The sequence below is a fragment of the Temnothorax nylanderi genome, unplaced genomic scaffold (genome assembly GCF_030848795.1).
Source record: "Temnothorax nylanderi isolate EJ_2023f unplaced genomic scaffold, tnyl_v1.0 TNYL_tig0026_pilon, whole genome shotgun sequence".
Classification (NCBI taxonomy): domain Eukaryota; kingdom Metazoa; phylum Arthropoda; class Insecta; order Hymenoptera; family Formicidae; genus Temnothorax; species Temnothorax nylanderi.
The window spans coordinates 358,831-374,634 of NW_027249088.1; the positions used below are offsets into that span (position 1 = coordinate 358,831).

Genomic DNA, 15,804 nt, shown 5'->3' on the forward strand with positions numbered 1-15,804 from the left:
AGTGCGCGGTATAAAAACAAGAGTTGAACGAAGAGCGAAACGACGCGCGACGACGTGAAATCTGTGTGGATTTTTTGAGTGCTAAATATTTTGTTTCTGTATTTTATATGTGTTTGTTATTTTACATGTGATCGTTCCGATAGTGAAAACCTGTCAGTACGATAAACTCCGGAATGATGATATCCGAGAGTTAAAAGTCGTAAAATTTTGTGAAATTCCATTGTGGATGAGGAAAAATATAATTTTGTGGCGATAAAGGTGACGATTGGAGAAGAAAGTATTTTTATCGTTCTACAGCTTGAAAAATAAAATTTACACAAAACTTTCAGGTATTTTAATAAACATCTTGTTTGAGTGACGAATGCATTTTCAATTATAAAAGTAATAGATTCATAATTTTACAGAACATTTAAAATCTTTAAAGATTTTCAATACATTAAATGCGTCAAATATCACAATCTCCAATAACTTGAACTTTAATCTAAGATATTAATCTATAATCTATAAAGATATTAATCTATATCTATATCTAAGATATTAATCTTAATCTATAGGTATTTTTTTATATTAAATATATCAAATATCTTTATTTAATGAAAGACTTTTAATAAGTTGAAAATCTAACATAGATAATGTTACTTAAATGTAAATAACGTGTTGCAAGGGTCGACGCTGATATAACGTTAACAGATAACATTACATTTTATTTTATAACTTGACAATGTTTTTGTTATTATATTATTCGTGATGCCTGTAAGATAATTTTTACGAGGAGTATATACACACACATATTTGAATTGCGTCGCGGAATGAGGGACTCGTGAGATAGAGGAGGGAATTCTGAAATGAAATAAAGTATATTAACAACTCATACGCGTGTACGTAAAATCGCATAATTAAGAGCGGCGAAACCGCTTGAACCGCACGCGTCAATTAAAACTTGCGCATGTAGGAGGGTTCTCTTGCACTTGTAAGCAAGTTATAATTAATCCGTCAAAAAACGCACGGCGAAGCGGAGACAACAAAACTATTCGCCATTCCTCGTGAAAAAGAAACATACTGGATATATTAATCGGAAAGTTTCTTACACACATTCGTTACTTTCAACTTCCAGTTTCATCCTGACGCAGAGCCGGTTTTTAAAACAGTTACATTTTTACGTGTTTAGATTTATACACTTTTGTATATTACTATTATATATTTTTCTTATTTTATTTCTCTTTCTGTCTCTCTCTATTATATTTTTTATGTTTTTATACCTTTACGTGTGTTCTGTATTTTTATATTTATACTTCTGTTTGCCTCTTAAAATTCGTTATTCTTTTGGAAGAAATTCTGTTCTTTATAATTTTATATTCATACTTTTGTCCGCACTTAAAGATTTTTTTTTAACGTGTCAGATTTTTTAATCTCGAGATTATACGCGCGCGCGGGATAAATTTCTTAATTGTAGTCGCGTAGAATCGATGCAGTGTTTCACGTCTCGTAGATGCGGCGCGTAAACGTGCGTGTGTGCGATCGATAAGATGACGATCGATAAGGGTACGCCGGCGCGCCTTATCGGGCAACGTGCGCGCGATAAGATCTCTGCTCTCTCGTGTATGAAGAGCGAGGGGGAGGAGCGGATAATCCGCCTGGTATCCTCGCGCTCGAGCTCGCGCTCGAGCTCGCGCTCGTGACCCTGCGATATATGGAATATATTTTAATGGAACGTGAGGCGCGCGCGGGACTCGGAGGTTTTCTTCTTCGAGCTGATTGTTCACGAGTCGCGATACGCGTCAAACGTTTAACGATATATCGATCGGTGAGATTCGTGACGTGCGTGTCGTGTCCCAAGAGCGCGAACATTCCGTCGCTCGTTCCACGATCGATTTCCGCGACCGGCAATTTGGTTGGTCGATCTCGTCTGTGATTCGACCAGCCTGCAAAAACGTTTTTTATCCTGTTAACTAGGAAAAGTAGAGATTCGCGATCGATTTGCGAGTTTGCGACTCGCGCGAGCGATTCCCGCGTCTACGAATTAAAATGAAAGGGACCGTAGATCGAGAACTTTCGGACAGAAACAAAATTTTTAATTTATGTTTTTTTGCAGCAAGTTTATTTGAAAATCTACAGAAGTTTATTTCGATGCGGATTATTTTATGAGCTTATTTGTGAATTATGTTTTTCAAGAAAGATTGTATTTTATTATTAAAATTATGGAAAACTTTGGTAATAGAGGAACTAATAACTGTATATATATTACGTTTAAAAGAGCGAGAACTCCTCGAAACATTTGCGGTGAGAATTATGTGTGGGTGCCCGAAACTTTTGCTCGAGATACTTTGATGCGCGTACTCGTGTTTACACACATGCTGCTTTTGCACCGCGATTGAATCTCTGTGAAAGAACTCGCTTTGCTATTTGTGCCTTGATGAGGAATGATTTACGGATTATGTTGAGAAACGTGACGAGTGCGGGAACGCTAAGTGTCTTCCCAGTTTGAGAATTCGTTCCCTGCCGCGCGGATCATGAGCATTATACAGTTGTGGCGTCAACGTAGGGCGAGTCAGCTGCGGGCCGAAACTGCTCTCTCCTTGTCGAGTAAGTAGCTTTCTTGAAATATTCTTATATAATTCTTTGGCCCCTTCCGGATGAAAGTTATTGTGCCTTGAAATCATACTGACGTATGATCAAGCTCTGACGTGATTATTGTAGCGTAATTTTCTTTTGAAGGAAGGACTATTTTATTATAATATTCGTAAAATATAATGTAAATTATACATATTACATATAATTAATATTGTATGTAATTTACATATCATAAATTATGTGTGTATGTGTCGACATAATAATCTTCAATTATTAATAAGTAATAATAATTATATTACTAAATGCAATGGTATAATCAGGGATTAATTATACATTATACTTTTTCTATATCTCCGAGTAAGGATGATACTATAGAAAATCTCACTGTTAAATACCAGGCTCTGAAAATATCAGTATTAATTCTGTTAAATAGAAAGGCGTATCTCATACCACATAATAAAAAAAATTGGCTCGTCGAAATAAATTATGTGAAAGATAGGTATGTGGAATACATAATATTTTTATGATATTTTTAAAATTTTGTTGAAATTTCCTTCTGCTTTTTTCTTCCCCCCCCCTCTCTCTCTCTCTCTCTCTCTCTCACTTTGTCTCTCTCTAGGAGAGAAGTAGAAGAGAAAGAGTTTCGATGAGTGCGAGTCGCAGCCCGTCGCGGTCTCGCAGAGCGCTAATGGGAGGAGTTCATTAAGATCGCGCGATTAGAACGCCTTATCGCGGCTAACCGAGGCTCGTTACTTTCGCGTGACGTCACTTCCTCTCTCTCTCCCGTCCCTCCGGACCGCCCCTCACCACCTCTGTCGCCTCTCTTCAGCTTTTTTTTACCGCGTGCTTTGTTCTCCGAATTTCGCCCGACGATCCTTTCCCCGATGAGTCGACCGCTGACGAAGAAATTTTCGTATCGTATTAGGATATAGGGGGATAAATTCTTAGACGGGCTATCTCGTACAGGATGTCTCGTGGTCGACGCGCGAAATCTTAATGAAGGATAAATTCGATTTTATGGGCACACAATTTTTTCTTGGTGAGAATTTTATAATTAATCAATCATAGATTAAAAATTCGTAATTCTGTATTAAATATTAATGAACGTTTCGTATTATATAAATAAATTACGGACTAAAATTAAATTCTGTATGAGATAATTTAAATTAGCAATAATTTTATATTACAATTATTTTTTGATAAATTATGAGCTAAAATAATCTGCTAAAATCTCGTGTTAAAAACTTCTATATTAAATCGGCGAAGGTTGGATATTATGACAATTTTTAGAATGATCTCTTTTTGTAATTATCTCTTTTGATATGATCATTTGCTAAGCGGCGTATTTTTTTCTTGTTACATCTTCGAAGCCTGTTAATTGAGTCCTATTAACCCTGTTAATTTGTTTTAATTTCTCTCTATTAACAGGTATTACATTCCTTTCTTTAATTAAATCGCTTCTATTAAGATATCTTATTAAAGATCATCTTACTTAAACTCAGCATCCTACCTTGATATTGAAACTTCGCATGAGTCATCGCTCTTAATGCGATTAGTCGATTAAGAGGCAAAAACTCGCGTCTCTCTCGAGTTGTATTCGTTCGTGAAAAAGTGCGACGCGATCTATAACACAGATCTACAGATCGTAATCGAACGCGATGCGATTAGCGACCTTATCGAGTACAGCGATAGCATCGCCAGAACGTTTCCGTTGTCCAGATAAATTGTCCAGACGATGATTAGCGGGAAGAGTAGATACGGTCGTAGATCGCGATCGCACATCGATCGATCATCGATCGAAAGATCTCCGATCGCAATGATCGATATACCCTGTTCTTTCTCTCCCTTCTTCACCCTTCCCTTTTCTCTCTCTCTCTCTCTCTCTCTCTCTCTCTCTCTCTCTCTCTCTCTCTCTCTCTCTCTCTCTCTCTCTCTCTCTCTCTCTCTCTCTCTCTCTCTCTCTCTCTCTCTCTCTCTCTCTCTCTCTCTCTCTCTCTCTCTCTCTCTCTCTCTCTCTCTCTTTCTGGATGGACTTTGCTTTCGCTCGCGATTATCGATCGCCTGCAAGGCAAACTCGATGCAAACGGATTAATAAGGCGGAGAGAAACGTCTAGAACCTCTAACAATGAAGGCATTCTTGACAGCAATGGTTGGTCTTATTATTACGATGTCTTATTGTCGAAGATATTTCTGATTTCTCGATTTTTCGTTGACCGTTCTTTATGCATTCATGTGCAGAAAATAATGATATATTAACAGCATTAATCTGAAAATAATCTTGTTAATTCAATACGCCATGTTCTTCTTTTAATAAAATGTATTTATTTGATTAATATATTGTTATAGAATTAACAAGATTATTTCCAATTAGATCTAATGCTGTTAATACATCACTTTTTTCCGTATATCTGCTCATTAATTTTAATTATCTTTTGAAGAAACTTAGAGACAAGGTACGAACGATTAAGTTGTCTTTTTGAGTAATCTCATTTTATAAAAGTTACAACAGCAGAGACTTTCCAATTATATGCTTCACATATTAAATCTCTAAGATTATTTTTGAAAATTGCCTTTTCCGATATCTTTTTAAGTATTGAAAGATCTAATGGGAAATTTTTGGTAGCAGTTATTCGTACTAGCTGCTTATTCCCAATGTTTATCTTCTTATTGTCAGATTGCTACCAATGACCCTTCCGTTATCGCGAAGCAGGTATCGCGGGAGACTATCCTGCCTGCGAAATCGCGCGAGCGAGGAGCTCACTCTCGCATGATCCCGGACGTCTTAATTAATTCCACAGGCCCGACAGGGATCGCGGGGGCTCTCAATCTCCGTCCGTCCTGTTCTCTCCACATCGCTCCCTCCCGCGATTTCATAAATAAAGATACAAACGAGAGACTACGAGTAAACCTATCGCGATAGAAAGAAAGAGAGAGAGAGAGAGGGGAGCGAGAGCCCTCGGCGATCTCTCGGTACTCCTGTCCCCCTCCCCTGCCCCCCGTGTAATCTCGATGGCGAGGCACAGAGAACGAGGAGGAAGGGCCGTGTGCACAGCGCGGGGTGGCGCGCGAGGAGGTATGGGATACGGTGAGGTGAAGATCTCTCGTCCGATCGATCCATCGATGGATACATACGTCCATCGGTAACACGCCTCTGCCGATCTCACCTTCTCGTGAGCCTCGTAAGGGCTCGAAGGACGAAGGAAGCAGAGAGAGAGAGGGAGGGAGGGAAGGAGGAAGAGAGGAAGGAGAGCCCCCGAGGAGCCCCTCGTTGCACAATTATCTCATTTGCCGATCGGACCCTCCCACGTGTTAATTTGCTTGTTGGTTAACCCGCCCGTTTCCTCCCACCCTTTATCCCTTATCGGTTATTTCGCTCTCTCGACTTTCGTGAAACCCCCTGTGCTTCTTCCCCCTCCCTGCTCTTTTCTTTTTATTCTTTTCTCTCTCTCTCTCTCGGAAAGTTTGCTTCCTTTTCTCTTCCGCTCTCTTTCCTTCCGTTCCGCTCGGACGGAATCGCGCCGCCGATCGCTCCAAAATGAATTCGACCGTCACTGATCGACGAGCGCGAACTGTCGATCGATATAAAAACAGACCAATTATCTTTCGCACGCTGATGGGTAGAAGAAACACGCGTGCGTGCGTGCGTGCGTGCGTGCGTGCGTGTGTGCGTGCGTGTGTGCGTGCGTGCGTGCGTGCGTGTGTGTGTGTGTGTGTGTGTGTGTGTGTGTGTGTGTGTGTGTGTGTGTGTGTGTGTGTGTGTGTGTGTGTGTGTATGTTGGTGTGGGTATGGGTGTGTGTGTGTGTGTGTGTGCATGTCCGTTTTCATCAAGTCGAACACTTGCCGACCATATTTGGGTCTTTTACAATCCAATTAAATCTTTCGGACATCTTTTCGCACATGTATGAGCCAATACTCGCCAATATTGACATATGTAAATTGTATGTATGTGTGATACATTATTAATACAAAAAATATATTATTATGTTAATACAAAATAATATAAAATTTACATATTCCAAAAAAATTATTCTCATTAATATTCGCTATCAGCATGTGTAGAGCTATTTTATCTCGCACGTAATCAGTATAAAGTAATACTAAAACGAAGACGACTTATATTAAAATATTAATTAAAATGTTAATTATGATATTAAAATAAATATTAAAATCTGTAAGGAGAAAATCACGTATGAGATATAATCGTTAACTGATCAATCCGAAACATGGATTCGGGGAATCCCGTTTTTCCCTGACATCTTGGACTGCGACGAGTGTTATTGGAACTCCCGTTACAAAAATCATCGCGATGTTTCGTAAAGGCAAATCGCATTGGATATCTTGTTACGCGCGTTAATCCGGCAGGAAGAAGAAACTGCGCGCGTCTTGTTCGCTCGGCCGACTACGAGGTAAAAGAAGGACAAGAGAAAAAAAGGTCGGGTCCGGGGAAAAAACGAGAAAAAACGACGGGGAAGAGAGGGAAGGGACCGATAAGGCCAGCCGATAGAACGAATGGAGCCAAACATTCGCCGCGGCTCTGCTGTAGATAAGATCCCGTATCTGCCTGAGAAACCGTGCTTTTTATGCTCTCGACCAGCTCTCTCTCTCTCTCTCTCTCTTTTTCTCTTTCTCTTTCTCTCTCTCTCTCTCTCTCTCTCTCTCTCTTTTTCTCTTTCTCTTTCTCTCGTTCTCTTCGTCGTTGGTCGGACAAGCGAGATGGACTTATGGCCTGCACGCGCGGACCCGACGAAGACAGAATCCGGGCCCCGCGCGCTGCGCCGTTGCGAGCGCACAGGCCCCTCTCGCAGATAGAGATAGCTATTTTTAATGAGAATTCCTTCGAGAACGCTGTGCGCGCGGCTATCCGATAGCCGAGAGCGCGCGACTATCTACCGGTGGTGGATTTTTAATATCAGAAACGACCGCGCGGCAGCGGGCCCGGGGGGGCCCGGCGGGGGCCCGCCGCAGATAAGTCCCTCTTCGGTCGCGCGAGATACCCCGGCGGATCCATGGCTGCCGCCATGGCTGTCTCCTTTCCATCCATTTTTATCCGTCCGCGCGTTTCCTCCTCTCCCTCTCCGTCTCGCGCTCTCTCTCTCTCTCTCTCTCTAAGGCCCCCTTTTGCGGGTCCCCCTTGTCGGATCGCGCGATCGTGATCTACTCGCGATTCGTGGTTCGCGCCTCGATCTCGTATGTCAGTACGGAGAGTGCTTTGTTGGTAATGATATATAGATCGAGAAATCGCATGATACATAAATCGAGGGGAGGATCGAAAAGAGGGAGAAAGGGATTTCGAGAGAGGGCACAATCATCCGGTAAAATGAAATAACATTGTAATACCGTATTGTCGAGAGAAAGAGTGAAAAAGAGGTTTATTTCTGGTCATAAATTGGAATTTGTAATTTGCCAAAAATGGAATATTGATTAATTAATAGTTAAATATTTATATTTTAATGTTAAGTGATTAGACATTTACACTTTAATATGGCAAGAGAAATTATTTATGATTTTTATCAATTAATTTAATTACTTAATTATTGTGGTTAAGGACTCGAAAAATAATTTAATTTTTTGTTGAATTTTGTAATTTTTTGCAAGATAAGATGCTGCTGATTTTAATAGGCAAAATTATATCGGATTATATCTATAATTTTTACAATAAACGCAGTACACTGAATTAAGAATTATTTTTACAGATAACAATTAAAAACTTTTGATGTTAAATGTTATGCTGCCGGTATTGTGTGTGAAACAACCACTTTTTTTACCTATAAAAAGTCTCTCCGTGAGTAGTAACATCTGAAACTGAGAATATTCAATTGTCATTAAAGAGTTTCCTTTATCTAGTATTAATCAATTTAACTCAATAATTAAAGGGAATAATTATCTTCAATTAAGAATCTTATCGGGAAATTGAACTCCCTCAACTGCGGACGACAAGAGACGAAAGAAAATGGTCGATTAAATGTAGCATAAATAATCAATTAAGAGCGAGCTTAAGTGACATAAATCTGTTCGAGAAGATTCGTAATAAAAACAATTCTTGAGCAGCGCCACAATCGCAAATCGCATTTAATTAATAACTTATTTCTAGTACATAATAAATCCGCAATAATATAACGAGTCTATAATCAGACACATAAAGAGGAGGAAAGAGAATTAGAAATATAGAAATATAATCGAACTGAAGGGAACGGTCGAAGACTCGCTATGACGTAATTGATATTTCACATTAAATTCCTGCGAGGCAACGATCCTGTCCCGCCGATACCCGCGAGAGGAAGAGAGGGCGAGAGAGAGAGAGAGAGAGAGAGAGAGAGAGAGAGAGAGAGAGAGAGAGAGAGAGAGAGAGAGAGAGAGAGAGAGAGAGAGAGAGAGAGAGAGGGAGAGAGAGAGAGAGAGAGAGAGAGAGAGAGAGAGAGAGAGAGAGAGAGAGAGAGAGAGAGAGAGAGAGAGAGAGAGAGAGAGAGAGAGCTAGAGGATCTCTCGCGGGCCCGCGTATCAGCGATCTAGAGCCAACAACAATTAGCCAGGGGGTCAGGGTTCGTTGCTGACCCCGGGTACGCTGTATCGCATCGCATGGGCGGGTTCGCGCGCGCATCGCATCGAGGGCGATCCGAGTTAAACAAATCATCGCAGGCCTCCTCAGGAACGGAACGGAACGCGCGCGATCTCCTCTTCTCGCGAGGTCCCGCCGGTTACGATCCTTCCGATCGGCCGCGTCGCCCGGACAGCACCGATAAGGAGAGAGCGGGAGAGAAACCATCCGATGGATTTTTTGAGGCCGCGCTATCGAATTGGTCCCATCGTTCATTTTTGAGGCTGTAATATTAGATCGTTACATTATTTATTATATTATTGTTCGTATTATGTAAAATTATATTATCTATTCTTATTATGTAATATTATTATGCATTATTATATAAATTTTATTGTGGGGTGTATTGCACTCATATTATATATGCATAATATAACATATTACATATACCTAACATATGCATGCATATTTCATCGCTAAAGTTGGGTCTTGTGATCTTCTCCACTCAGGAATATAAATATTTTACACTTGATATGAATATACATTAAAAATTTACATACTTTTTTATAAAATTTAGGAAATAAATAAAATCTACCTAATTTATTCTCATCTTTATTGGAAAAAAGTGAGAAAGATACAAACACAATCTTTTACAATTTTACATAAACTAAATTCAAAATAACAATAATAATACAATAAGATGAAATGAAAAATATGCCAAAAATAAAACAAAAAAATAATAAAATAAAATGAAAACTGCGAGGGTCAAAACAAATTGACTTGTCGACTCGCCGAGCGATATCTCTCGCACGATCCCTTATAAAAAAAATGACGCTTGAAAAGGACGATTTGCACGAAAATGGGGCCCCATCCGGGGGTTGGCGCATTCCAATTTAGCGCTACGATCCGGAGAAAGGCTCGCGGCGAATAAACGATCGATAAATCGGGTTTCCACGGGGCGTGCGTATCGGATATCCTCTCCGCACTTGCCGCGCGGAGCTGGAGGGAGAAACGGGGGGGCCCGGCCCCCCGTACGCGGCGCACGTAGGGTGTGGGGCCCGATTAACACGTTGTTTGTATAGGGGAATGTATAATAACAGGTTACGCCGTTGGCATAGGTACCCATTTGTATCTGTAAGAGGGCATCTCGGGTTCCCATCCGCCGCGTACCGGCGATGGAGGCCCGGGAGGGGGTTAGGGCCGCGGCAGCGAGAAGGGCAGGAGGAGGTAAAATGGCCGGGGCAAGACGGAGTGAATCGTATGAGAAAGGCGAAAGGATCGAGAGGGATAAAGGAGAGAGAGAGAGAGAGAGCGATGAGGGAACGGACTGTGCTTGAAAGGGGACCAGAAGATACAGAGAGGGGATTTACTCGGGTAGATAATGTAACGTATGCCAATGCGAACGAGAAAGACGTCATTATTTAGGAAAAATGCATAAAATATAAAGTAAAATATATTTTAAGTAAGCAATAAGTGATAATATTCTGCAATGTTTCTGTTGTACCAATGAACGTACAATGCAAAATGCTGATAACAAATTTATTTAAATGATAGGAGTACAACGTGAGCACGATGCGCACCGGTCGCGCGTACCACAAACGGCGGGCACTTGTCAATTATAATAATCGTTTGTATTGTTCATGCGTTTTGGACGTCAACCTTTCTCAGAGGCACTCCACGTTTCGTTATAGTATACATGTAATAAATAAAATAAAATAGATAAGAGTTGGTGACGGGGCGAACTCAGAGCGATCGATCTACTTAATCTACTAGATTGGCGGTTGTTAGAGCGACTGACTTCGCCGCGGTCTCGGATACCGCGGATTCGGCGATCCCCTCTCGGTTCGACAATTCGTGCACGATGCCCACGCGTGATCGGGCCGTGCGACATCAACCGTTACAAGAATCCACATATAGTTTCTTTATTTCTTTTGTTCGATGTAATTGTGTAAAATTTTGAAACATATCTTTGACGAATTTGGAACTGATAGTTTATGGAATTGTAACCGTATTTTATTTATGAAAATTTATAAATAAAAATAACTATTTCTTCATAAGATTTCAAGTTTCTGAACTAAAGTTCAAGTTTTTGCTTAAGAATGACGAAAAGTGATTTTATTCTTTCATTAAATTTACAGAGATTTTCATTTTCAGTTAAATAACAGAGAATAGAAAGAAATATTATTTGTTAAAAACACAGACATCTTATTCATAATATCTTTTATAACTGTTACGTTTTTACTTGTGTTACGCTTACATTTTTGCAAACGCAAAAATCAACGATCGATTGATCAGAAAATTAGCCTCTTGCGCGCTGTGGCACTTATATTTACTAAGACAATAACTTTGAACACGACAGACGCATGTCTCATCGTATTGCGAGAGGAGAGCGAGGGTGGCACGAGGGGTGATGGGTAGAGATGGGGGGGGGGCGAACTGTGCATGCAGCCTCGTATCTGCATTGCATCGCGGCGAACCGCACCGAGCACTCTTCTTCGCGGTCCCGGCCCTCCCGATACACCTGGTGTACATCGCGTCCCGATCTCGATGCAGCCCCAGGCCGCCCTCTCCTCTTTTCCTCCCCACCGTCCCTCGACCTCTGCGTCGGGCGGGACGAGCTGAAACGCCCTGAAAATTCACTGCGAACCACCGCACGGGATCGATCCGGGACGCGCGATCACGGGACCACGTGTGTATGTGTGTGCGTACGAGATATGCCAGAATTATTGTTGGTTTCTTTGTTCGAAGATCGATTTCGATTGGTTTTTGGGGAATCATACTTCGAGCTTTTGGCGATAATATCATCAGGCGAGCAATTTAGATGATCCTAATTAAATTATTGTATAATTAGATGAAATTACATCGAATTATTTTGTTATACAGAGTATTTATACAGTCAGTACCCCTGCAAATTAAATACTCCTTTTAACATAAAAATGAAATGTCTCGATACTCGACGTTTAAATTAAGAATCGCCGAGGATTAGAATGTTTTTCGTTCAAACATGTGTCTGAAAAACAAATTTATCTTATCTATCCGAATCCCGGAAGCCTCGATTGAATGCATCTTCGATTATTTTTTATGTTTCATGGACATTCTTTATCTCTACATTTTTATCGGAACGCGAATTTCACCGCGGTCTTGGAGCGAATTCCGGGACACCCTGTGCACGAGGTCCTTGCTGGTGCATATGTCATGAGGCCTTAGTCATCGTAACTTACGCGATATATACTGATTATTATTGTCCGGCAAATGCCGGCCCATTACAGCCAACATTCCTGTGAACCGCGAAATCGGCGTTGTGTTTTTCGAAAGAATCGTCGAGTCGAGAAAATCATTCAATTACGTGTCCCGATTACAAATACACCCGTGATGATTAGCTTCTTGACATCTTTGTCTTCATCGATAACGACTTATAATCAGGCGAAGCGATGTAGATTATTTCTAGATATCGTAACATCGTACCCACAGAAAAGATTTCTGGATACAATACTATTATTCTTCAATCTATCATAAAATAGGGTCGATATAACGATAATCATATTTAGTATTGAAAAAAGAATATTTTAATTTTGAATTCTTAAATCTAGAATAAAATAATCTATGCTATCCTCCTAATTTTATCAGAAAGCTTTAGATAGCGATTTGTGACAATCTCATAACATTCTTGATTCAACAATAGACGGATCTGAAGGAAATCTCTGTCATCGCGTATGGCTGATAACAGAGAACGAGACGTCTGTTGTATAGATATTAATTAAGGCAAAGAAAAATGTAAGACGTAAAAGGTATTGTATATACAGTAGCCTTTCATGACTTATGTTTTACTCTGCTTTACTTTATGTCCACGACTACGATGTAAACACTTACGCTTTGTTCTCGTTAATAGTAGGGTAAACTCGGGTAAGATGGCTATACAGGAAAGATGGCTAACCCATGTTCATTCGATGTTTCATGGTGAGCTAGATTGAAAGAACATAAGTTGGCCATCTTTCTTCTATGGCCATCTTACCCAAGTTTACCCTATATCACGTTATTGGCGTCGACAAAAGACGGTAGCACACATCGCGCTAAATATTGTGGCGCTAACATCGCGTGAAGATTTAGTCTAAACGCAAGAATATATATATAAGCTTAAAATATATGTTACTCTTGTCTCAAGATATTTAGTGAATCTTATTTTATTCGACAGAGGGGAATAGGAATTATTGATTTAATCTTAATACCTATTGTTGTATTTTATTTTTATACTGCTTCAGGTTGTGATGAGATTAAGTATATCAAGAATTTTTTTGTCTCGTTATCAGAAATCTTTTCTGCGAGGGCAATATTAATCCAGTATGATTATTTTTAGCTCTATATTTTTCATGTTATATGTATATAGAAATATAATTTAATATATCCATATATTTTTTTAAATTTCGATAGTCACATATATAAACTTGTATATAAGGATTTCAACAAAATTTTTTGCGCGCAATTTTATTTAATTTTGCTTCAATCGTTATACAAAATTTACATATTTTTCTCCATGTTTATTTAATTAAATGCAGGAATTGGATGTTAATTAAAGCGGGAATTTAATAAGGAGGGGAAATATTGCGCGAAAATTCTATCGCAAGACCGACGTTTGCCGGAAGCTCGAATTACCCGACGCGTTGCAGCAACGAACGGGACAGTCGCGATCGTCGCGGGGTTACGTCAGGGAGAGGGGGTGGAGTAAAATTTATTTCATCCCCCCTCGGCGCTATCGAGGCCGGTGCGATGCTCGGTTCCCACCGGGAAAGAAATCCATCGCGATCAGAAAACTGGCACCACCGAACGACGATATACATCCCCCTCCCGCCGCGGCATATCCTCTTCTCTCCGTCCCTCCCCCACGGAATTCCTCGGAATTCCGCGGCTGGTGACTGGCGGTGGCGACCGCGTGCGCTTCGCGATAAGCCCTACCAACACACCGCCCCCCGTGCACCAGCCGGCAACCAGACAACCAACCCCCCCACGAATATACCTCGTCATCGTGGAGACCCAGAAACTTTCGGATACGGGCGGGAAGGAGGGAGAGAGAGAGAGAGAGAGAGAGAAGGGAAGGGTATATCAAGTGTATCAAGTACGGTGGCAACTCCCCTTCGTTCCCTTCGCGCGGTGCAGGATCGTCGAGGTTGTACTCGTCTATCTAGATGAACGAGTACAACAACGTCCGCGGATACTTGAATAATCGAGATTCCGGGGCTGTCGCTACAGGGTGTCGCGAAGTTATCCTAGCGGTGGATTGACGTGATAACTGACTCGTCGCAGCGATATGTACGTGCCGTGTGTCTAAGGATTGATGAACCAAGCGGTTCACATCCGGGGCGCTGAACGTGGAGCGCGAATAGATATCGCGGACTCGCAAGGAGAAACCTAGACTCCTGGAGGAAGAGCGGGGGGGGGGGGGGGGGGGCTCGAGGATGTGAAATATACCGGGCTATCTATTCATCTATTCGCCGGTGCTTCGGAAAAAGATACGGAAGCGGCGATGCCGACGCCGACGCGACGTGTCGAAGGTACACAACGACGCGGAGATACCGCCGTTGCCGGGCCATTACCCCTTTACTACGCGGCACGCCGCGCGACGTTAGGCAAGCGCGCCGCGCCTCCGCCTCGCATACTTTGTCAACTTTGCGTATCAATCAAGCGAGAGAGAGAGGGAGAGAGAGAAGGAGAGAGAAAGAGAAAGAGAGAAAGGAGAGTGGGAGAGGTAGGGAAGAGAGCGCTCGCGTAATGCACGATGCGGGACACGGGATGATAAGGGACATCGATGCATGAAGGCGGAGAAAGCGATGAGCCGGAGTTCGCAGATAAACGCCGCCGCGCATCGGCGCGCTCCTCTCTCACGTCGCCTCCTCATTTTTTGACACCAGGTACAGGATGCGCGGCCTTAATATCGTACGCCCGCGCCCGCCCGCGGCCCGATAAATCTCGTGTCTCGCCCGCGCCGTGGAAATTGCACGTGGAAGCGCAAATCGAGCATAGATTCGGATAAAGTTCTCCCCCGCCGCGCCGATGCATAATTTCGGCGCGGATTTGCTTTTGTCTAAGGAGAAGACGATTGTCCTTTCTACGTGGGAGATAATTTTTGATGACGTCGATAACCGTATTTTTCATCTTTGAACGTTAAAGAAAGGAAAAAAATAAGAGAAAGGAACTAAACTAGAATCAAATAGCGGTTCTTAATCAGCAATTACGATTTTTAATTAAAAAAGGATGCGTATGCTTGAGCGCAATTGTTTTATGCATTATTTAAACCTAATTTTAATAATAATTTCCGATGGTTCCTTTGCTTAAGCAATAATCGACACACTTTACTTATAATGCACGAGGTATAATTCTCGCTTTTATATTAATTACCAGATTTTTAATAGAATTAAAATCTATCGCATAATTTATTAACACGAAGAAGAGACTGAAGGAACCAAGAGATTAATTAAAGTAGGATTTATAGCGTGTGATTTGGATGTAACGTTTTTGCACGTCATTTGGACATAATTTTAAACATAATTTCCGATGGTGTCAATAACAAAGCGTTTTTCCCTTGCTATCGCTTAAACTAGACGCTCTTTATGCGCGCGAGACAGCGGCTTTTATATTAATAACCAGATTTTCGATCGAATAAAACTCCGTCGCTTAATTCATTAACACGAAGAAAAAACCGCGA

General features: G+C 41.3%; 1 protein-coding gene across 2 annotated transcripts in view; it reads left to right on the forward strand.

Moving 5' to 3' along the window:
• The window catches only part of Ush (Zinc finger protein ush), a 175,207-nt gene that overhangs the window by 106,506 nt on the left and 52,897 nt on the right, over window positions 1-15,804 (forward strand). The window contains exon 1 of one of the 2 annotated variants that reach the window (XM_071701494.1): window positions 764-2,583. The exons of the other annotated variant lie outside the window; for it this stretch is intronic. Within the exon in view, the coding sequence (XP_071557595.1) occupies window positions 2,511-2,583 (73 nt within the window). The 5' untranslated portion in view covers window positions 764-2,510. Of the gene's footprint in view, window positions 1-763; window positions 2,584-15,804 lie in introns of those variants that run through there. 2 annotated transcript variants of the gene reach the window in all.